Source organism: Sinocyclocheilus anshuiensis, unplaced genomic scaffold (genome assembly GCF_001515605.1).
Source record: "Sinocyclocheilus anshuiensis isolate Anshui unplaced genomic scaffold, SAMN03320099.WGS_v1.1 scaffold11, whole genome shotgun sequence".
NCBI classification, from domain to species: domain Eukaryota; kingdom Metazoa; phylum Chordata; class Actinopteri; order Cypriniformes; family Cyprinidae; genus Sinocyclocheilus; species Sinocyclocheilus anshuiensis.
Window position 1 is genome coordinate 942,941 of NW_015551076.1, and position 22,838 is coordinate 965,778.

Genomic DNA, 22,838 nt, shown 5'->3' on the forward strand with positions numbered 1-22,838 from the left:
TAAAGAGTGTGGTTTTTTTTTTTTTTTTTTTTTTTTTTTAAGTTAAAGTTTTTCATCTAATGTTTTTTATTTCAGCTTTATTTCAATTGCCAAATACAGAGTTTTTAATAGGTTTAGAGAACAATATCAAGACTATTGCGTTGTTTGTTAGGTTTGTGTGTGTAATGAGTGCTGTTGTGTGTGTGTGTGTGTTTCAGATGTAAACAGCAGCAGGATCTGCTGTCGTTCCTGGCGCTGGTTCTGGGACTGGACAACCCTGCAGTCAGCCGCCTACGTCTGACCTGGGAAGTGAGTGCATTTGTTTGTTAATCTCCCTTTTTCATGTTCTCTTTCTCTCTGTGTCGCACTCACACATAGTCTCTTAGCACCTCTGCCTACTCTCGTTCCTAAGAACCGCCAAGTGTTATTCTTGGCAGGAGGCTATTAGCAGTTGTCATGACAACAGCTCTGAATTAGCTTGTGCTGTTCCAAAGGAAATATTTCCATGTCCACCTGTGCATTTATTGTCAGATTATGCCTTTTGATTTTTAAATAAATCATAAACGTGTTGTGTTGTTTACATGCATCCAATTCCTAATGGAGTTTTAATTTGCATGTGCAATGTGTGATTTGCTAATTGCGTGTGTGTGTGTGTGTGTGTTTTGGCAGGGTTTGCCAGGAAAGTTCCGGAAGCAGTTTCAGCAGTTTGAGAGCATTGCGGTAAGTGAAGAAAAATCCCAAATGCAATTTAATATCTGAATTGTTTCTCCTAGACAGCAGTGAGATTAAATGGAGAGCAAGCGGAGATCTTTGCTTAGGTCTCCTGCTTCTCAGATGCTTGTCTTGAGAGAAAGTCTCAATACCATCTCAAAAATGTCTTAAACTGTGCTCAGATTTGCAAAGAACATAAGTTCAAGAACTCGGTATGAATTAAAGATTTCTTATCAGATTCTTCCATGATCATATTATCTGGACTATGAAATCAATGTTCATTTTATAACTCTATACTCTAATTGTATGTCAGCAATTGTCCCATTTGTGTCTATTTTTATTTCTACTCGGCACTTTTAGAAATAAGTACTTTTATTTCTTTATTTCTAAATGAATATGTTAGTTCACCCAAAAATGAAAATTTGCTGTTAATTTACTGACCTTCATGTCATTCAAGATTCATAAAATACAAGACAATGGGTTCCATCACTTTGAAAGTAAAAAAACAAACAAAACAAAACGGTACAGGACACCCAAAATGAATCAAATAGTGTTCAGTTTCCTGCACAGACTGATTATTTTGCTTCATAAGACCTCAATATATCGCCAGGAGCTATTTTGTGCTTCCTGTTCCTGCTTTTTTGACTCTCAAAGTGACGGAACCCATTGACTTGCATTTTATGAATCACTAAGGACCACAGGTTCAGCTAAAAATATTCTGTACTGTTCTACTGAAGAATAAAAGTCACTTACATCTTGGATAGCCTGAGGGTGAGCAAATTTACAGCAAATGTTCATTTTCGGGTGAACCATTCCTTTAATAATTGAACGCAGTGTAACTGAGAACTCCATTAAGTCTCTTGATCTCTGAAAGAACAACCTCTAATAATACAATTTGTCACTCTGCAGGCTGATTTGACATTAAGCGATAGCATTCGTAATGATGATGTTGTTTGTGTTGCTGCAGGACCCCTCGAGGAACCACAAGTCATACAGAGACCTTCTAGCAAGCCTGAGAGCCCCACTCATACCCTTCACTCCACTGCTGCTAAAGGGTGAGTCCCTCACACACTCACACACACATACACGTTACAGTAGCACCAGTGTGCTCTCAATCTCTTCCTCCAGCTGTTGTCCATATGTGTTCTTATGAAGTCCCCTCCTGCCGTGACTGCCTCTTTGATTTGAAGTCGGTCTGAAAGGCCCCGCCTCATTAATTAACGCCCCTCTGGTCTGCAGCTCCTGAACATGCTGGATTTCAGACCCCCTGCAGCCAAACATGCACCAGGGATCAACATGCATGCATATACATTAGTGATGCGCACAAACTCATGTGCATTTTGTATTATGGTGTTTTTTTGTTTTTTTTACTGAGCCAATGATATTTTCTATCCTCTAACCCTAAACTTAACCTTTAACCCCAGAATTGTTGCATGCCGTTAAGACATAATTTAATCTCTTTATGGGTTTCCTTGTGGACTTCTGTGAATTTCTTTCGTTATGCTTGAGGGGATATTTGGTCCCCATGATGAAAGCAAAACATGACCCACACTTTGTTATACATACACACTGATTTTTTGTACACACACATACACAACTTTACCTATCTGCTCATCCACATTTCTACACACATTCACACACACAGCTGCTATGTTCCTGTCCCATCTGTCCTCTCTCGTGTCTGTAGTCTCTCCATGTCTTTTCACTCTCTGTCTCCTTCCCTGTAGATGCTCATGACTCAAGCCTGTCAGGATCAGTTGAGCATCAAAACCTTTGCTGAGCATTGCTCTGCGCTTCAGTCTGACACACACATTACATGACTCTGGCATGAGACACACAGATATCAGAATACCAAAGACGGGCTTTAGAAATTAGGAAGAACAGGCTCAAGAATGATGAACACAGGACTAATAACTTGAAAAGTCTGTTAATTTTAGCAAGCTGATTCGTTTGGAGGAACAAAACACTGAAGTGTCCCCATAAATTCAAATGCATTTTAGCATTTATTTTTTCTAGTGTAATATGTAGTTATAGACATTTAGAATAGTATTATTTATTTCTTGTTTAATGATACGCTACTTTTACTTGCGATACAAGGATTTACTGACCATATTTGCCAGATTTACAGTATACAACCAGTTTGATTGCTTCGGGACTATTGCCCACAATGCAATGTGTCCGACTCCAAACATTTGGGAATGTCTTCGAGCACCTTTGCTTTGTAGATGCTGATCTGTCACTACTCGTAGCACGGCTTCATCTGTAGTCTGACGGAGGGGAATCCCTGGTGTTTAACGGATTTGAACACTGTGTCTCCTGCAGGAGCTGCTGTCCTGAAAGTGTAAATTGTCATGAGTCTGCTGGGATAAAGATGTTAGAATGGTGTTAGTAGTTGACAGACAGTGTCATTTGTGTCTAGAAATGTCAACTGATCTGAAAATCCATCACGCTTTCCATGTGAGTCCTGCAGGAGTCGTGTATGTGTGCACATGTGTAATAGAAGTGCATTTGGCATGGCATCAAGTGAATTAGATTATGCTGATTAAGTGGCATGCCTGAGGACAGTAGCCACGTTTCATCATAAATTTAGATTGATACATTAAATATGTTACAAAATTTTCTCAAATGATTTGGGTGGACATTTCCGAGTTTAAGAGTTAAAACCGCGACCTTCAGAGCTGGAGAGGTCGTTTGGGATGTTTGTTAGTGATACGTGTTGCATTTTTAATGGCTTTTTGTTTAAACCGCCTCAGAGTATTTTATTTTATTATTTATTTTATTTTATTTTAAAACTTTTTTTCCCTTATTTTTTTTAGTTATCAATAAGAACACTGTTCTATACACCTCCTTAAATTCAAACTGGTCTCAGTTATTAACAAAACCCTATATAGTAGGGCTGCACAATTCACTAATCGTGACCCGTGCAGACAGACGGTGAGCTCATGCAGAATTGCAGGGCTCAAGCAGTCGTGTGAAACTGTAAGCCTGCGGATAATTACTTTTTTGTTGGTACATTGGCACACGGCCTCTCTCTCTCTTTACTCCATCATTCTGTATTCAGTAGACTCATCCTGACAGCATGTAGTGTCTCTAACATTCTCCTTTCCTCTCATGTTACCTGCCTCTCTCTCTCTCTCTCTCTCTCTCTTTTTCACCAGACCTGGCCCAGGCACAGACAGATCACCTATCACGACATGATGACTGTTCACTTCTCCTTCTCACTCTCTCTCTTTCTCTTTTCTTGCATGTGAACGTCAAGCTTCAGTTCAGCTCAGCCAGAAAGAAGACGCCTGGCTGAGCGAGTGATGGCATGTCATTACGTAACTGTTCCCTTTATTATGCATTCACTCTCTCACTCTCTCTCTGCAGATCTGACCTTCCTCCATGAGAGCTGTAAGACTTTCCATGGGGAGCTGGTTAATTTTGAAAAGATGGTGAGTTGGCATATATAATGGAAGTAATGATGTGCTTACATTAATGCACACACATATTTATGTAGATACTTAAATGAGGACATACCATAGACTTCTGTTGTGCTTAAAAAAGGCTAATTATAATTTCTACAGACTAGCAATAACCTTAATCCTTCCTCTAAATAGGAACTTTTCATTTAAAAAAAAAAAAAAAAGAATAAAAAACAACATTATTTGCTCTATTTAAGAATAGGGTAAACATTGAGAATAGGAATTAGTTCAAATTTTTGTTTTTTAATTGTAAACAATCTATTCCATGTTGTTTTCCTTAATGATTCCACATTGCAGTCAGAACAGCATTATAAAGTATTTGCTTCTATTGTCCTCATTTGTAAGTGGCTTTGGATAAAAGCATCTGCTAAATGACTAAATGTAAATGTATTAGGACCCCCTATACTTTTTGTTGCGACAACACGCATGCATCTTAATTTTTGTCAGCTGTGCATGAAAATGAATAATCAACTTTCAAGCATGTTTAATTGTTTCCCACTGTTTATAATATCTGTGTAAAAATATATTATATATCCATTACTGTTCAAATGTTTGGGGCTAGTAAGATTTTTTTTTTTTAAGAAATCAATCAAAAGCGACAGTAAAGACATGTATAATGTTACTAAAGATTTCTTTATTATTTTATAATATATTACAATAGAAAACAGCTATTTTTAAATTGTAAAAAGATTTCACATTATTACTGTTTTTAGTGTATTTTTGATCAAATTAATGCAGCTTTAGTCTTTTGTTCTTAAAATTTCACAACAGCTTGATGAGGGTGTAATGAATGCAGTAAGAATTGTTTTCTTTGTGCATTCCTTTTCCCTCAAAATGACTAAAATAATCATTAAAAATGGACTCTGAGACTTTGATTAATACACAATATCCTGTACAGCTAATAAGTGGCCACAGGTACATTATTTTGTGGCTGCATACCATTCACTGAATGACTGTCAATCAAATCTCTCTCTTTTTTTTTCTGTAGCACAAAGTGGCTGAGATGGTGCGAAGCATCAGGCGGTATAGGAGCACTCCGCTAGGTATGTGTATTCCTACTCGCACAGACAGACAGACATCGGCCTGTCAAATAGGATTAGTGCAAAAGTAGAGCATGTCTCCACCTGCCAACATAACAACATACCTACATGAACCCTTACACACACACACACACACACACACACCTGTCTGAGTGGATTAGTTCTAGGAGACTGCTGCTCCACCCTGCCACAGCCCATCTGTTTGGGACAGCACAGCCCTCGGGGCCACGAGCCACAGGGCACGGCTTCATAACACACACACACACACACACACACACACACACACATGCCCACAGCGTGTGTGTACACTAACACATGCAACAGCTGGGCAGTGCTTCAAAACATTTATGCTCACAGACAAACTGTAAGATTTGTGGTTGTACATCTGTTTGCTTGTGCATAACGAGTAATAACGTTCATTATAAAGTGCAACGGTCGCGTTCAGTGTGAAAACTTCTCAATAGGGAAATAGATTTTTAACAATAACTTTTAAAGACTGACCTGTTGTGAGCTCTGAGGGTGTTAATTGATGGCATATGCTTGTTAAAGCCACTTGTTTTGCATTATTTCAACTTTTTAAAATCATGTTTAACAGCAGGATTTGTGGTGAGAAACCACATTACCCATGATGCTGTGCATAAAATTCCACCAATCAGAGAGTTGCGGCCAGCAAATCACACCAAATGAGCTTGGTCTCCTGTGCTCTCAAAATACTGAAATAAATGATGGTTTCTATAGATAAGATCAACAGATTTCAATAAGTAGTTTTATATTTCACCATCGTTTTTAATTCGATTGTCATTCATAATGCTTCATGGGATTGTAGTTCTAAGTACACAGTCTTGGACCTTTTGTCTTTTTGTCAGATTTGTCAAATAAAAGTTTGCAATGTTGTGATTCACCTCGTAGCTGTTCATAATGCTTTGTTAAAGTCCCTATGGAAAAAATTATTTGAAAAAATACTTCTGAATCAATGCTGCTGAAATAAATGGATGGTCATTAATGCACTGTGTTGGTCTTGATGCTGTCACTGGGTGTTCGAAATATTGACTAGGTGTCTTTTGAGCTGTTTTTTTAAAATTTTTTTTTTAGCTGTGTTTTTTTTTCTGCAGCTTAGATTAGCTGAATATCAGTTTCTGTTTTGTAATTATTTTGGGGGGTTTCACCGCTTTGGAATCTTGACTCCCTAGATTCAAATCTCAATCACACAAACAAAACAATGCTTCCATGGTAACCGTGATGTTCCGTGAGGTAGAAAAGCACCCACACAGCCTTCCGTTTGTCTTCTGCATCATCTGGCGTGTCTTTAAAGAGCGTCTGCACCATCACACCCTGCAGAGAAGATTTCCTTCCTCTCCATGCAGCTGTTTGTTTTGAGGTTGTCATGTGTAATCTTATCATTATCATGATCATATGAAACCTGTTTCTGCGATCATCAAGTGGTAAACACAATTTACGATTTATTATTTAAAAATAGATTTTTGGATTGACACTTTTCTATAAAAGGTTTCCATCAATGGTTGAATTTTTATAATCGTAATGAATAATAAAAAAAAAATCATGACTGCCATCTATCCATAATCTATCCTTTTTTAGTTTCTTAAAAAGTATTATCCTTTTTAACTCAATAGACAAACTATGAAAAATCTAGTTAGAAAAATCAAATATCATAACTCCTAGTATGGCAATTACCTTTTTAGATGGGTATATTTTTGTCAGCCTTAAAATACAGATTTGAGGTGGAAAAAAAAGAAATTATGATACCTTTTATTTTGCTTCCCATTCATGTGTATATAGGAGCTGTGCTTTTATACACGATTGATTAACAGTTTTGGGACAGTAAGGTTTTTATTTATTTTTAAGGAAATTAATACTTTAATTCAACAAGGATGCATTGAATTGATAACAAATGGCATTTTTACATTGTTATTAGTAGATGTTTACAGTACATGGTTACAACAAGTATTTCAAATAAATGCTGTTTTTATTCATCAAAGAATCCTGAAAACGAAAGAGAAATTTATCAGTTTCCACAACAATATTAAAAATATAATTATTGGTAATAAGAAATGTTTCTTTAGCACTAAATCAGCATATTGAGCCCCGTTTCCACCGCAGGAACTTTACCCAGGAACTAGGGACTTTGGGCCGGCACTCTGTGTGTTTCCACAGCAGGAACCAGGATCTAAATAAAGTTCCGGGTAAAAAATTGCCCCTCAGAGAGTCCCTGCTCGCGAGGTAGTACTTTTTCAAAGGTCCGGAACTTTCGGGGACGGGACTTGGGCGCTAAACATGCTGATTGGTTGAGTTCACGCAGCACTGTATTTCAACCACCATTTATGCGGATAATTTTCAAAATATTACTGTTAGTGCTATTGTGTCATGAAATGTAGTTTTAAAAGTATTTCAGGCGAGAATGTAGTTGTTTAAAACTCAAATCTGCGGTTCATTTATAAAGACGGCGCCTATTTAAAAATGCGTTTCACCAATTTCGGAGACGTGATCTCCACGCTATCACCGGGAGCTCAGTGCTCATGTTTCCCGACGAGAGCAGCCTCAACTCGGCTAGTCCTTCTGACATTTGCCGCTGGCTCTGATGTCTCTTTAGTGGTTAAACATAAGATATAATTCGTTTTGGGTAAATCTAACAGGTAATCTTTGGTCTTTATTCTGTTAATCTATTCATATGTTAAAATGAAAATAAAAAGGCAATACTGTTTGATATAATATTTAGTTTCATTTCTGCGGCTATTAATATGTTTAAATGAAAACGAAAGGAGGCAGTGGTGTTTGATATCATATTTCGTCTTGTTGTAAATACAGTGAGGAAAATTGCAGTAGCCAAGGCGAGTTGACTGACGTTATCAAGTAGCCTACACTGCTGTTTGCAGAATTACCGGACTTGCGTCGTCCCGTCCGCAGGAGTTCACACTCCCGAGTCGAACTCCCGAAGTCCGAACTACCGAGGATGCAAGTATGAAATTTGCATAATCGGGATTGAGAAACGCGCGCAGACCTACGCCACCAGACTATTTGCCTATTCTTCACGGTACTTTAGACCGCGATGGAAACGCAGACAGCAACAGGTCTGGGGGGGAAAAAAGTTCCTGGGACACACTGTTCCAGGTAATTTCGGTGGAAAAGCGGCTTTAGAATTATTTCTGAAGGGTCATGTGACATCTGAAGACCGAAAATTTGTCATCACAGTGATAAATGACATTTTAAAATAAACTGAAATAGAAAACAACGTTTTAAAATGTGTGATAATATTTTATAATATTACAGTATTTTTAATTAAAGTAATGCAGCTTTGGTGAGAATAAGAGACTTCTTTCAAAAACATCAAAAAATCTTACTGATCTCGAACTTTTGAATGAAAGTGTATTTATTACCAACCATATTACTGGTATTATCATACCATTTATATTTATTACCATAAGAGGTGTTTCTTTGTAGCAACTTGCCTTAAATGGGCTTTGTTAATATTCCACCATATTTTAGCAGGACTATAACTGAGTCAGCCTCATTTTATAGTATGAATCACTAAGAAAATAACCCCTTTGGGCTATTATTTTAGTATGATTATTTTCTTCTCTTGTCTCCAGTTAGTCAGTCTGTTGAAGTCGAGCAGCAGGTCTCGTGCGTCAGGCCACTTATTTTCCTGTCTGTGGTTCTGAATGAGGGCTGTAATAATCAGGGCTCATTCTCCCTCCATCTACCTGAGTGGATTGCCCTCATCTATTTCCATTAGAGGGACTGATGCCCAGCCAAGCGCACAGCACTTTTTCACTCTGGTGTGAAGAAGTGGCCTTTTTTTAGAACAATCCGTTTTTCTCTATGCTCGGCAAAGAATCGTCTTTATCATCGCACATAAAAAAACACTAATATGTATGTTGAATGTTTGTCGTTCGATTCATGCCGGTGTAGCGTGACGCGCCATCTGTCGCCCACGGATCTGGATCCCATTTGCAATGACATTTCTATACAGTGGCTGAGGCTCATTCGGTGACGTGTCGAGGCCAGAGGGCATCAATTTCAATAGACACATTGCAGCCATTGACATTTGTAAGAGCATGCAGAACTCCATTTCCCTTACAGCGGGTCTGAACTTTGGGGGAGCTGCTCGGATGCGAGACTTAATGACTCCGTAATGGTCTCTAATGCGCTCCTGCTGTCAAAGCGTCAAAGGAACTCGGATCAGTTCTGTGATCTCTTTTTATTGTTAGAAAAGAAAAATCACAGAGGAAATTAATTCCGTTTCCAGTGTTGCTCCAAGACGGTAATGAGACGCTCATGCAAATGGTCACATTTCAGCTTGAAGTTCTTTATAAAATTGTCTATGGCTGAATGATCTGGGATCTGGGGTCCACATTTTGTTCTTGTTAGTCTAGGCTATTTTAGGAAATATCTGAGAAAAAATTGCGTAAATGAAACATGACTCCATTCAATCTTCTGAGATATGAGAGAGTATCGCAAAATGTCATCTTTGTTAATCAATATCTTTGTCTGGTTTTGTTACAAAACATCCTCAACACAAGATGAATGTACACTACGGTTTAAAGTTTGGGGTCGATATGATTTTTTTAAAAATGTTTTTGAGAGAAAACTCTCATAAGGCTGCATTTTTTTAAATAAAAATACAGTAAAACCGTAATATTCTGAAATGTTTTTACAATTTAAAATAGCAAAGCTGAATTTTCAGCATCATTACGCCAGTCTTTAGTCACATGATCCTTCAGAAATCATTCTAATATACTGATTTGCTGCTCAAGGAACATTTTTTATTATTATCACTGTTGAAAACAGTTGTGCTGCTTAGTATTTTGGTGGAAACTTTGTTACATTTTTTTTTCAGGATTTGAAATGAACAGAAAAAGCTTAAGAACAGCATTTATTTGAAATCGATATTTTTGAAATGATTTTAGCAGCATAGGTTTGCACTGCAGTATATGAGCGGGTGCAGTAACTTGAGTGACAGCTGAATCTGATGCAGAGGCGGAGTGACAGTTTTTTTTCTTGAGATCAGAGAGGACAATGTGCAGCTATTCATAGCTACCGAAAGAGCTGTTTTCCTTCCTCCTACTCTCTCTCTTTCTCTCTGCTTGCAGTTTTTTCTACTCACTTTCTTTTTGAAAAGTGTGGCTTAGCAACGGATGCTGTGTGTGTAAAGTCAGGTCAGCTGGACATGAGTGGTGAGCACATGTCTGCTGGTATCCCAGCTCTGCCACGCCACCATGTGGTCAGCCTCAGTGTCTCCTCAATCAACACACCACTACACTTACTCATCTGCTGTTTACAGTAGTTACAGTAGTTGGAGGATGCTGTAAATTTGAAATAAATAGTTGTAAATAATTTATTTTGTAATAATAGTTGCATTTACACTACCGGTTTGGAATAATTAAAAATGTTTAATGTTTTCAAAGAAGTCTTTTATGCTTATCCAGGCTGCATTTATTGACCAGAAATACAGCAAATACAGTAATATTGTGAAATATTATTACAATTTAAAAATATAGCTGCAAGCAGCAATCACGGGGCCAAGCACTCCAGAGGCAAATTGAGGAGCTAAGCATGGCATGGAGCATCAGACCAAATGCAACGAGTAATAAAAGCAATTTTAGGATGATTGTAATTGAAATGGCTGAAAAATCATAAATACAACCACTAGTGATATGATTAAATGGTTATGATTAAAAATTATCACTTTTGACCAACAGGTGGCGTAATCAAATCATTTTGGTGTGTTCTGTGTGAGGTGACAATGGCACACACAAAGTTTGTTGTCATCATGTCAAAGCTTTGAAGAGATATAGCCTTAGTCATTTTGGCACCATGCCTAAAATTTGTAGCAGCGCTGTACGAAAACGGTTTCGTCTATCAACACGAAATCCATAACATTTTGTCAGCACAGTCTGAAGATGATTTGACTCGATTTTGGTGAAAATCGGACCAAGGCTTGAGGAGGAGTTCAAAACAGTAGGTTTACAGCATAAATAAAAATGACCGACAAGCAGTTCAGATTTGCTAAGGGAAAATTGGTATGTCTGTTGTCGGCATAAGCCAAGGAATATTTTGAGACCAGTTTCATTGCAATAGGCTAATGCAATCAAAAGTTATTAGCATTTTTGGAAATTTCATAATTAATAATAAATCAATGGTTTATTACTCTTGACCAATAGGTGGCGCTGTTACCAAATTGATGTGGCGTGGTCAGTGTGAGGTCACAATGGCACATACAAAGTTTGGTGCAAATACGTCAAAGCTTTGCAGAGATACAGCCTCATATGCATTTTGGCATCTTAACCAGCAAATTTGTTGATGCTCTAAACGAAAACCGTTTCGTATATCGACACGAAATTCATAACTTTTTGCCAGCTTGGTCTGAAGATGATCCGAGTCAAATTTTGTGAAAATTGGACTAACGGACTAGGAGGAGTTCGAAAAAGTAGGTTTACAACATGTATCAAAATGGTGGACAGGAAATTCAGCCAATTATGGCAAAATTGGTATCGATGTTCTCAGCATGATGCAAGGAATCTATAAACATCAGTCTCATTACATTATTATAATTAGAGGTCGACCGATAGTGGATTTTACCGATACCGATAGCTAGGTTGGACCACACTGGCCGATACCGATTAATGACAAAGGCAAACACAAAATTTGGTTTGACTCGGCATGCTCCACCGAATCTAAAGAGACCAGTTTTGTTATTTTTGGCCAAACCATTCAGATTGTTATAAGCAAAAATATGCAATTTTCATATCTCCTGACCACTAGGGGGCACTGCGCCGAAACACTGCAGGTAGTCTCAGGTCATGCTTGTTATAACACACACCAAGTTTGGTCTCAATACGCCAAACCGTTGCGGAGATATAGCCTCACATCCATTTTTACGTGCTTTTCGTAGAATTCCTTCGTGCGTTATTCGCGTATATTCGTATATACAAATCAACTTGAATTCCATAACTTTCTGCCAGCATGGTCTGAAGATGATCTGAGCCAATTTTGGTGAGAATCAGACAAACCGTCTAGGACGAGTTCGAAAAAGTAGGTTTTCATGAGTGAAATTTTGGACAAGTGGTGGCGCTAGAGAGTTTAAGATAGAGACTCCAAATTTGCTATGGTTAATGTTGAGACTGTCCTCTATCAGTGTGCCAAATTTCACAACTTTCCCGCAAGCGGTTCTATGGGCTGCCATAGACTTGCGGCGGAAGAAGAAAAATGACGCTAACGGATACAATAGGTGCCACTGCACCTTCGGTGCTTGGCCCCTAATAATGTTTTTTTTTTTCTATTTTAATATAAATTTAAAAAAATATTCCACAAGGGCAAAATACATTAAAGACATTTGTAATGCTTAAAATATTAATCTGTGACTCTAGACCACAAAACCAGTCATAAGTAGCACATATATATTTGTAGCAATAGCCAACAATACATTGTATGGGTCAAAATTATCGATTTTTCTTTTATGCCAAAAATCATTAGGATATTAAGTAAAGATCATGTTCCATGAAGATATTTTGTAAATTTCCTACCGTAAATATATCAACTTATTTTTGGATTAGTAATATGCATTGCTAAGAACTTCATTTGCACGACTTTAAAGGTGATTTTCTCAATATTTTGTTTTTTTTGCACCCTCAGATTCAAATAGAAGACCCTTATGACTGTTTTTTTGATTCAGTGTCACATATTTCAAAAATTGTTCTCTTGGATTTTCTGTTCATTAAAGAATCCTGAAAAAATGCATCATGATTTTCACAAAATATAAAAAAAAAAACATTTTCAACATTGATAATAACAAGAACCATTATTAACAATTGAGTACCAATAATTATTGATAATAATTGAGCATCAAATCAGTGTATTAGAATGATTTCTGAAGGATCATGTGACACTGAAGACTGGAGTAATGATGCTGAAAATTCAGCTTTGCATCACAGGAATAAATTACATTTGAAAACATATTACAATAGAAAACAGTTATTTTAAATTGTAATAATATTTTACAATATTACTGTTTTTACTGCATTTGTAATCAAATAAATGTTAGCTTTGTTGAGCATAAGAATCCTAATCATTCCTAATCATCAGCTTTGTATTCTAAATGTGTACTATAAATATTACATACATTTATTTATAAAAAGTGTTTGAAATTAAAATTTCAGATTGTGTAACTTCTGTGTTTCTTTGGATTTCTTTCTTTCAGTGGCGTTAATTGATTTCTTTTGCTCTTTCTGTCTTTCGCACAGCAATGGAGGCCGAGCCGTCCCCCTCTCACCTCCAGACGAAAGCGTATGTGCGGCAACTGCAGGTCATCGACAATCAGAACCTGCTTTTTGAGATGTCCAGCAAGCTGGAGCCAAAAGACATGTGAAGGGACCAAGCGCACCTACAAGCCATATCTACAAAACCTCTTGTTCCCGCCAATAAACCCACACACTCAACCCTTCATGCTCCATTGTCGCAGATCAACCCAGCTGGACTGTCAATCATCTGAGGCTCCGCCTCCAAATCATCGAACGAGGACATTTGTTCACGAAAATGGTGTGAATTGTGTTTTGAGTGATTCTGTGTCAATGTTAATTATGACCACGCATAGTGGTCTGGATTCATTTCTACTTTTTATTTTTCTCGCTGTTCACGACTGAAGGGAAACCTGTCCCGATTGTACTGCCATCAATTGAACTGAACCAAACCGGGATAAGCTTAATCTGTACAACCTTCAGAAACACAGACTGCATTTTGGCCATTCATGACCCTAAAACACATGAGACAATCTGACCTCTTGAACTCTGACCTTTGGTCTTCCCTCCTCCCCTGCCAACATTGGCACTTACTGCAACCCTGTGCAATTGGCTGAAGTCATTAGATGTTAGTGTTCTGAACGATATGGATCCCCAGCCATCAAAAATGAGTCCCGAATCCAAGACCAGCTCCAGCGTACAGCATATTCTATAGTTAAAGGATGAAGTCATAATAATACAGAAGAACTGCATGTTAAAGTGAATGTATAGGAACTTGTTTACTGCAAAAAATCAATTTATGGCAATAGTTCTGTCTTGTTTTTTTTCTTGAAACAAAATTACATAAAGTAATAATCCATTTAATAAATGTAATATATTTAATATATATACAAAACATTTTGTTAGATTTATGCTTAAAACAAGAAGAAACAGTGGAGTAAAAACAAAATATAGATGTGTACTCTGAAAACAAGTCTTAAACGTTATTCAGATTAGGAATATTAATATATTCTTTAATTAAATGTATCTTGTTTTAATGATGTTTAGATAGGAAAAAAACAAGACAAAAATATTGCTAATTATTTTTTGTAGTGTAGAAGCCAAATTTAACTTTGCTGTTAATTTATTAAAGATTAGTAACAGACCAAAAAAAAAATTTGACCAAATGCAGTATTTTATCATATATATATTTTTTAAACAGAACCACTTATTCAATGTAATATAGCGTTAATATGTGACCCTGGAGCACAAAACCAATCTTAAGTCGCTGGGGTATATTTGTAGCAATAGCCAAAAATACATTGTATGGGTCAAAATTATTGATTTTTCTTTTATACCAAAAATCATTAGGATATTAAGTAAAGATCATGTTCCATGAAGATATTTTGTAAATTTCCTACCGTAAATATACCAAAACGTAATTTTTGATTAGTAATATTCATTGCCAAGAACTTCATTTGGGCAACTTATCTTTTAACAAACCATACATCAATGGAGAGCTTATTTATTCAGCTTTCAGATGATGTATAAATCTCAATTTCGAAAAATGGACCCTTATGACTGGTTTTGTGGTTCAGGGTCACATACGAGTTGTTGCTGATGGCCCAACTTCATTTCAGCTCGAGCTTTACTTGATCAAGCACTTGTTTTCAGTTTGCCCTTGTGTTTTGTTGAAAGGGCCTGGTGTGAAGTTAATTCTCATAACTGGAAAAGTGTTTATTTGCACCCAAGTTTACTCCCGAATGATCCCAAGCTGAAAACGGGCTCTGTACGGGATGACTTGTCTTGGATTGGACTCTCTCAGGATCTCCTCCTGAGGTCATACAAAGGACGGCCTGTAAGGCTGCACTGCACATACGTCATGTAAATAGCAAAAATAAATATGAATATGACTCTATTTTATGTAAGAGCTATGAGATGGACTCTTAAGAAGAATATTTGTTTTGTAAATCTATGAAAAGAAACGTACGTGTACAGTTTAAAAGGCGATGGCCCAGACAGAGTCTGTGGTTTGCGATGAAAGAATTGTATAGCATATTCGCTGGTTTTTGTTGTTTCTGTTTGATATCATTTCTTATCCATTACAGATGACCTGTACATATCCTCTGTTTTGGTTGCATAGTTTTTTTTGCGTTGTCTGTCTGCAATGGATGAATTGTACAGCATGTAGGTGGTTTAGTTGGATTTTGCTGTTTTTATTTGGTCAAAGTTTCTCATTCGTTTTTATTTGATCTTTTTAAAGCGGGTATTCTCTTGTTGTTTTTTGGTTTTGTACAGAAGTCAGTGTTTACAGTGCGATTATCTGAAACTCAGACATGTCCAATGAAAGACACGGAGGGCGGGGCATGCAACATTGCCCCGCCCCCTTTCCTTGACATGAGTCAAAGATGCATCTAAAATAAAGCCTCTTGTGATGAGCACTCGAGACATTCTGCCTCACTGTGTATGTGCACATGGTGCAAAAAGCTTTCTAGCTAAAGATTTAAAAATTATGATTCTCAAACGTTATTGGTTATTACGCTCGTTTTTTTGTTTCCAGTCCAACAAGACCCGTTTATTCAATTAGCCTAACTGTGACTTGCTCTGACTGTAACATTTGAATCTGCTGCAGTCAGATTAGTCGAATTCACACACGAACCAAACAAATCGGTTTATTATTTGAAAAGAATCGACTCAGAAGACTGATTCAATTCTGACATCGCGGATTTCTTTAAAATTACAACGACGGCCATCTTTTTCTTAACAGTAGATTGGATCCATTTAACAAATAATAAAAATAAATATAGTAAACAGAAAAATGGAATAGCAGAAATAAGAAGCAATTATTATTTTTCGGAATTGTTTTTGTGCTGTTGACAAATTATATTTTTTTGTGAAGGACAGAAAAATAATGTTTCAATATATCAATATCGCTAGGTGCTATAAGAAACTACATTTTAACTAGCGCTGTCAAATGATTAATTGTGATTAATCGCATCCAAAATAAAAGTTTTTGTTTACATTATATATTTATTATGTATATATAAATACACATACAGTATATATTTCACACACATACAGTATATATGTGTTTATACATTTATATATTCATATTCTTATATTTTATATTATATATAAATATATAAACATAACATTTTTCTGAAATCTATACATGCATGTGTTTGTATTTATACATAATATACACAGTACACACACATACATTATGTAAACAAAACTTTTATTTTGGATGCGATTAATCGCGATTAATTGTTTGACAGCACTAATTTTAACTTAACAAAACCTAACGTAACAGCAATTGCTCAGCAATGTAAACCCACTTGCACATTGACTTTCAAAACAAAATTTCAAAACAAAACAAAAAAAGACAAAATTTCAAACTTGCTCAGCACATTTCTGCATTTATTATGACAGTACGTATGCAATTATTGAATATGATGACGCTTATTTCAAATGGAGAACATCTTCCTCCGGTTCATGTTGTAGCAATTTACATGGCAGGGCTAAAAAAAAGGAACTAAACAGTACAGTCGAGTTCGTAAAACAACTATAAAATCGGTGTTCCTGCTTTATGTTAGGTGTCAGACAAATGCGCTAATGTCATAATTATGGCAATTACAATCAAATTACAAACTGTGGCATTTGTAGACACTTTTTTCCCCTCCAATATAGATCTAAGCAAGTTGCTGCTTGTTTAACGACACTGGAACGTAACATCTTTAAACATGTTATTTTGTACTCATTTTATTATTAGATTTAAATACACCGTAGGACACCAAAAATAAAGAGGAACTAACTATTACACCAGCAAGTGAGGAGAAAAACACAGAGCTCTTTCCTGTACATGGAAGCAAATTCTTTCATTAAAGGCAGCAGCTAAGCTAAGCTAAACTAAAATGTGAAATTTAAAAGCGTTTCAAAGATTCAAAGTGTCCGTTACCTCCATAATAACCCAATTTGCTCATTTCTACAGTGTGACGCACGGCTGAACGTGCCACCGTTTGGACATCCATACACAAGGTCGTTGTGTACTAGTCAGCACATCACATTTCAGCAAACAGAGGCTCACAGTAAACAGAACTATACACAGCAAATATGACCGTTTTGTTCGAATATCTTTGCTAATAAGGTCCTTGTCAACCCAGTAGGCTTCCTTAGTTATAGGGTTAAAGAGTCAACGAATTAAGAGCAGTACAACTGAGATAATAGTCCCATAATTAATGGAGCGAGAAAATCGTTTCCAGTCAGTGCTTGTTCTCACTTGCCTGAAAAATGATTTTAGGTGACTATGACAATGAAAGTCAGACATAAACTCAGTCTAATTGCGGTTTAGGATGATTGACATTCAAAATAGGTTAGCAGAATAGTAATGATTTTAAGATTCCTATTATGTTCCTACCATCGTTTCACGAAACTCTGCAGCATCGTTTGAATCTCAGTGCTACCCTGTTGCTTTATCAACATTTTAACCAATGTAAAACAGAAAATGACTTGTAATAGTAAAAAAAAAAAAAAATACTAAAAACTGAATGAAAATCACGTAAAATGAGAACGGTTTATAAAAAGCTGAACAACACAAACACTTTAGGGAGGGAAATGGGAAGAACTCCAATACTCTTTACGGTTTTCAATACTGAGCCAGGAATAAGAGTTTTTTGTCATACGAAAAAACAACTTGATTCTCTTTCATTAATATGGTTGATGTAAGAGGCTCAACAGTGAGAATAGGACACAACTATCTGATTGAACTAAAGAAAATAATCTGCGCTCTACAAACTGGGGGCCGTTCACACAGAAGGCGTTCTTCTGTTTACAAACACGTGACGCAGTTTAACAAATAAAAAAAAGGGTTGACACTTGAGAGTGTGTTAAAAACACGAAGCTCATGCGTTTTACGAGAAACATAACAAAAAAGCAGCGCAATAGAAGGCAAAATGCATTCTGTGAACCATCCCTTACATTTACATGAAGGTGGTTCACACAGAACGCCTTTTTTTTTTTTTTTGCATTTCACTGCTCTACTTTTGCGTTGTTTTTCTATGTAAACAACATGTGCTAGGATGTGTTTGACCTTTAAGTTCAAGTCTTGTGGCTTTTTAAAACACGGTGCTTAAATTAAAAATAAGTTCTACTTAAAAAAAAGTGTCTTTTTTAGTGGACGTGTCTCCAAAACCTTTTTTTATGGAAAGGAAAAAAACGCAAGATCTCGAGACATGTTTTTTTTATTGGTTCTGTGTGAATGGTCCCCAAGAGTGGATTTACGAATATTTCACAGTTAAATTCTGCTCGTGTCCTATGAATGAGGCTCGGTATCTCTAACATGCTAACTTGAGGCCATCTGTGGATTTGAGTTGAAAAAGGTGACATAATTGAAGTCTCAAATTCCTGTGTCAAAATTCCAGTTTTCCCAGGAGTACAATAAAAAACAAAAACACATTTAAGACAACATAAAGACAAAAGTGGCTTCTAACACCACAAACCAACTAAAGGGAGATTCCACATCATAGTATATGGAATGCTAATACTGAACCAATCCACGTCCATCAGACAGAGGAGGAATTAAGCAGAAAACTTTAGGATTCTCCTGGACTCTCTGTAGTGCAATCTGAGTGCACTTACTGTGGCCCCCGGAGACCAATACGTTGGAGTAAACACACTACAAGTCTGCTTAAACAAAGAGGGCTGGTGAAAGCTTTTGGGTAGCAATAAAACAAGGCCATATTTCTGATTGATGCAGAAGTCTTACTCTGTCACGTCAGAGTCAGACGACATTGCAGGGTTGACCGAGGCACACTGTACCAACTAACCACAAGCACTGGAGTTAAAGCACAACCTGTGAAGAAACCTCACCCATAAGCCCCTATTCATTCTACTTCCATTAGCACGTCTTTTACACAGAAAGCAAACATGAGAAGCCCCTGAATGCTAACTCTAAATGTCAAGATTACACTTTTCACACCCTGTTTTCCAATTTAGTCCTAAAAAAACTCTCTTTTGCCATGCAAAAATGGATAATTTTCACTGTATTATTTGCCTAGATGTGAAAAGTAAAGCCCTTACCCCTTCTCCTCCCCCCAGTACATTGCTTAAGCGGTTTTAATATTTAAATATATGCCAGAATATATACAAACAGTCCTCTTGTCAGTCACCGCTATACAGGCCGCCTCTCGCTCCCATCCTACACATATTAAGGGTGCGTGTGGGCATCCGTGCCGTCTTTGTCCGGCAACCGTTTCGCTCTTCTCCTGCAAGCATGCGAGTGAACGTTTATTAACGAAGAGATTCTACATTCCTGCCGAGAGCAGAGAGGCTCATAATACCTTTAAGGGCGCTTAAAAAGAAATGGAGAACATGACTGAATGACTATAAAAAGGGTCTCCTGATGGCTAGACGTCCCTCAGGCGTCTGGTACAGTGTGTATTGTCCCCTCTTTGTCCCCGGTAACATCCCCTCAGCATGTTTCCTGTAGTTCATCAGGCTCTTCAGGTCATGGAGGGAAAATGTGGTCGGAGGGTAGAGTGGGCGGAGTTCAAGGCGTTTCTTTCGTTCTCTCCGTCATTTCCACAGAGGAAGGTTTACGACGGCTCCAAGCTCTTCAGAGTGCCAACCTTTGACTCCAAGTCAGTAATCTGAGATGGAAACAGAGGGAAGTTCAGGCCAGTTACACTTAATATGAACTTTTTTATATATGTGACAAATGCTTTTATCTTTAAATGCATACATTACTGTTCAAAAGTTTGGGGTTCAAATGTTTAAAAATGTCCACCAAATACGTGAGACAAACATTTTTTGACTGTTGTGTTTACATCTTGCATCTTTCATGACATCATGCATGACACGCTGCTCTAAAAATGCGGTGCTCAAGTAAAAATAGGATTAATAATAGTGATTAGGGTTGCAAAAAGGTGGAACAGTCCAGTCAATTTCGAAAACATTCCAGAAATTTTGGAAACGTTACAGGATTTTTTTGGAATATTCCAGGGATTTTTGGAAAGTTTCCGGAAACTTACCGGAAATGTTCCACCCCTTTGCAACCCTCATAGTGATGTTCGCTTCAAGATCAAGTTTATTTCTAAAGCACAATTTTAAACAACTAAAAGTTGACCAAAGTGCTGTACTGCTGACAACTATAACACAATTTAAATCTAACACAGTTTACTTGAAGGAGATTACATGAAACTCTACAATACATTAAAAGCCATGAAAAACAAGTTTTAGATTTAAGATCAGAAAGTGTTTGAACACTTGAGGCTGTTCCACAGTTTTGGTACAACTACTGAAAAAGCCGGATCAATTCTCAGTTTTATTCTTGCCCTAAGAACAGTCAACAACCTCTGATCTGAAGATCTGAGGGATCTCGATGGATTATGCACAGACAGAAAGCTCGATATGTAAGTAGGCACCAGTCTGTTTAAAGATTTAAAAACAAATAAAAGAATCTACCACTAATACACATAATATAAAACTAGTATTTGCATTCACCCTTGTGGATCACACAGTGTGTAGGGATGTAACGATGAACCCCGAGCCGGTTGAAAATCAATACAAATATAAGACGATTCAAATCAGTTGAGATGTTAAATGAATTGTGACACAACTGGGGGTGGGACTGTAAGTTTATATGAATAGATCTCTGAGGGGAACTGACCGTCTTTCGATGGTATTTTCTTTTTATCTTGCCTCTGTATAATGCATATTAAAATAGTGTTCATAACTGCAGCACTGCTTTGTTTACAGCGGCTACCAAGGAAACGCTGTATCACTGCTGTTCATACGCGCCACCGGCTGGCAGAGAGTCAATTTGCGTCTCATTCAGCTCGTCTGCTGTTTTTGTTTCGTTCAGTATAGTGTCACAAAACTAAAGTCAGACCATTCTGTTTTTGCTTCAAATTTCGAAATTATACAATCCAATTTAGATTAAAATCTGCTCATGCTGCATGTATGCAGCATCTTTGTTTGGATCATGATTAAAATATAGTGGTGGTTGCCAGAGTGTGTGAGCGAATAAGAGCAAACTGTTTCTGGAAATACTGGTTTCCAAACGCACCTTCTCCTGGAGATTTTCTGTCTCCACCTTGTGGCTGGCCTCTGACTCCTCTTGTGCTCTGCGCTGGGCCGTCTCCTTCTTCAAATACTCAATCTCTCTGCATCAAGACACACACATATGCACAACATGCTTTAAACCCTTTCGCTAGGTCACATGAAGGAGTTTTGTCTAATTCCTTCAATCACAAACCCCACGAACATGCTTATTTTGTTATGTGATCCTGATTTAAGTCATTATATTGAGTCTGACTTGTTAATATCCTCAATCCCCTGCACTCACTTCTGCTGGTACTCTTTGATGAGGCGTTTGGCTTTGCTGTACTTGCGCTCCAGCGCCTGGTACTGCGTCTGCGTCTCTTTCAGGTGCTCATCCACCGCCTGGCACAAGCTCTGAGCCTCCATCCAATAGCCCTCCAACTTCTCCATCCGCTCCTTATTCTCTCTCACCGTCTGCTCCAACTGAGCCCTCTCCATCCGCCAGCGCAGCTTATCCTGCTCAGCGTGAGCCAGCTAGAGACGGAGAGTTCGTCACAAGGGTAAATAAAGGTTGTTTAACGATCTCTGAAACCTTACATTTAAAGCAAGCAAACAAAATGCATACCTTCCTCTTGAGCTGCTGGATCTCAGCCTGGGTCACAGCATGTTTTATCTGGAGCTGGAGACACAGAGATGGATGTTCAGAGATGTACATTTTTCTTGATTATTGAGTACATACATACAGATAAATACCTACAAACCAATTCGAATGGAATTTAAATTATATTTTAATTTATTTAGGGACTTTTAAGACTTAATTTTAGGGACTATAATTATATAAGTTATTTTTTATATTATTATTATTATTTTTTTCCAATACTGGAAGCAGATAATTTCAGGCCTTTTATTTTTCAATTCAAATAGTATATTATTTTTTAAATATAGTATATGGTATGTATATACAGTGGGTACGAAAAGTATTCAGACCCCCTTCAATTTTTCACTCTTTGTTATATTGCAGCCATTTGCTAAAATCATTTAAGTTAATTTTTTTTCCTCATTCACACACACACACACACACACACACACACACATATAGTATGTTTCTTTTTCAAACACTAAACAGAGATCTATCTGTTCATAACATTTTGGCATGTGAATTTAATTAAAATTCTACAATGTAGCATATAATTCTAGACTTGAGATATAGGGCAGATGATTTTATTTTTTAAAGTAACAAACAAAACAAAACAAAACAGCAGATTTATAATACCTACACTAAAAAAAATGGTGTAGAAACAATTTCCACTCAGAAAAAGCTAGTAAATTTCAAAAAAAAAAAAAAAAAAAAAAAAAAAAAATTTTTAATAAAC

At 37.0% G+C, this 22,838-nt stretch overlaps 2 protein-coding genes across 3 annotated transcripts in view; one reads left to right on the plus strand and one right to left on the minus strand.

Annotated features, from left to right (window-relative positions):
* Positions 1-14,272, plus strand: part of rapgefl1 (Rap guanine nucleotide exchange factor (GEF)-like 1) — a 43,510-nt gene extending 29,238 nt beyond the window's left edge. For both annotated transcript variants that reach the window (XM_016452393.1, XM_016452394.1), the window contains 6 exons: positions 198-288; positions 649-699; positions 1,658-1,745; positions 4,060-4,124; positions 5,143-5,197; positions 13,453-14,272. In XM_016452393.1, coding sequence (XP_016307879.1) covers positions 198-288; positions 649-699; positions 1,658-1,745; positions 4,060-4,124; positions 5,143-5,197; positions 13,453-13,577 — 475 coding nt within the window. In that variant the 3' untranslated portion in view covers positions 13,578-14,272. The remainder of the gene's footprint in view (positions 1-197; positions 289-648; positions 700-1,657; positions 1,746-4,059; positions 4,125-5,142; positions 5,198-13,452) is intronic.
* Positions 14,273-16,828: 2,556 nt separating this feature from the next.
* LOC107662416 (neurabin-2-like) overlaps positions 16,829-22,838 on the minus strand; it is a 15,269-nt gene continuing 9,259 nt past the window's right edge. The window contains exons 6-9 of the mRNA XM_016452437.1: positions 22,091-22,144; positions 21,770-21,999; positions 21,491-21,587; positions 16,829-20,072 (exon numbers count right to left, since the gene is read on the minus strand). Of these exons, the coding sequence (XP_016307923.1) occupies positions 20,019-20,072; positions 21,491-21,587; positions 21,770-21,999; positions 22,091-22,144 (435 nt within the window). The 3' untranslated portion in view covers positions 16,829-20,018. The remainder of the gene's footprint in view (positions 20,073-21,490; positions 21,588-21,769; positions 22,000-22,090; positions 22,145-22,838) is intronic.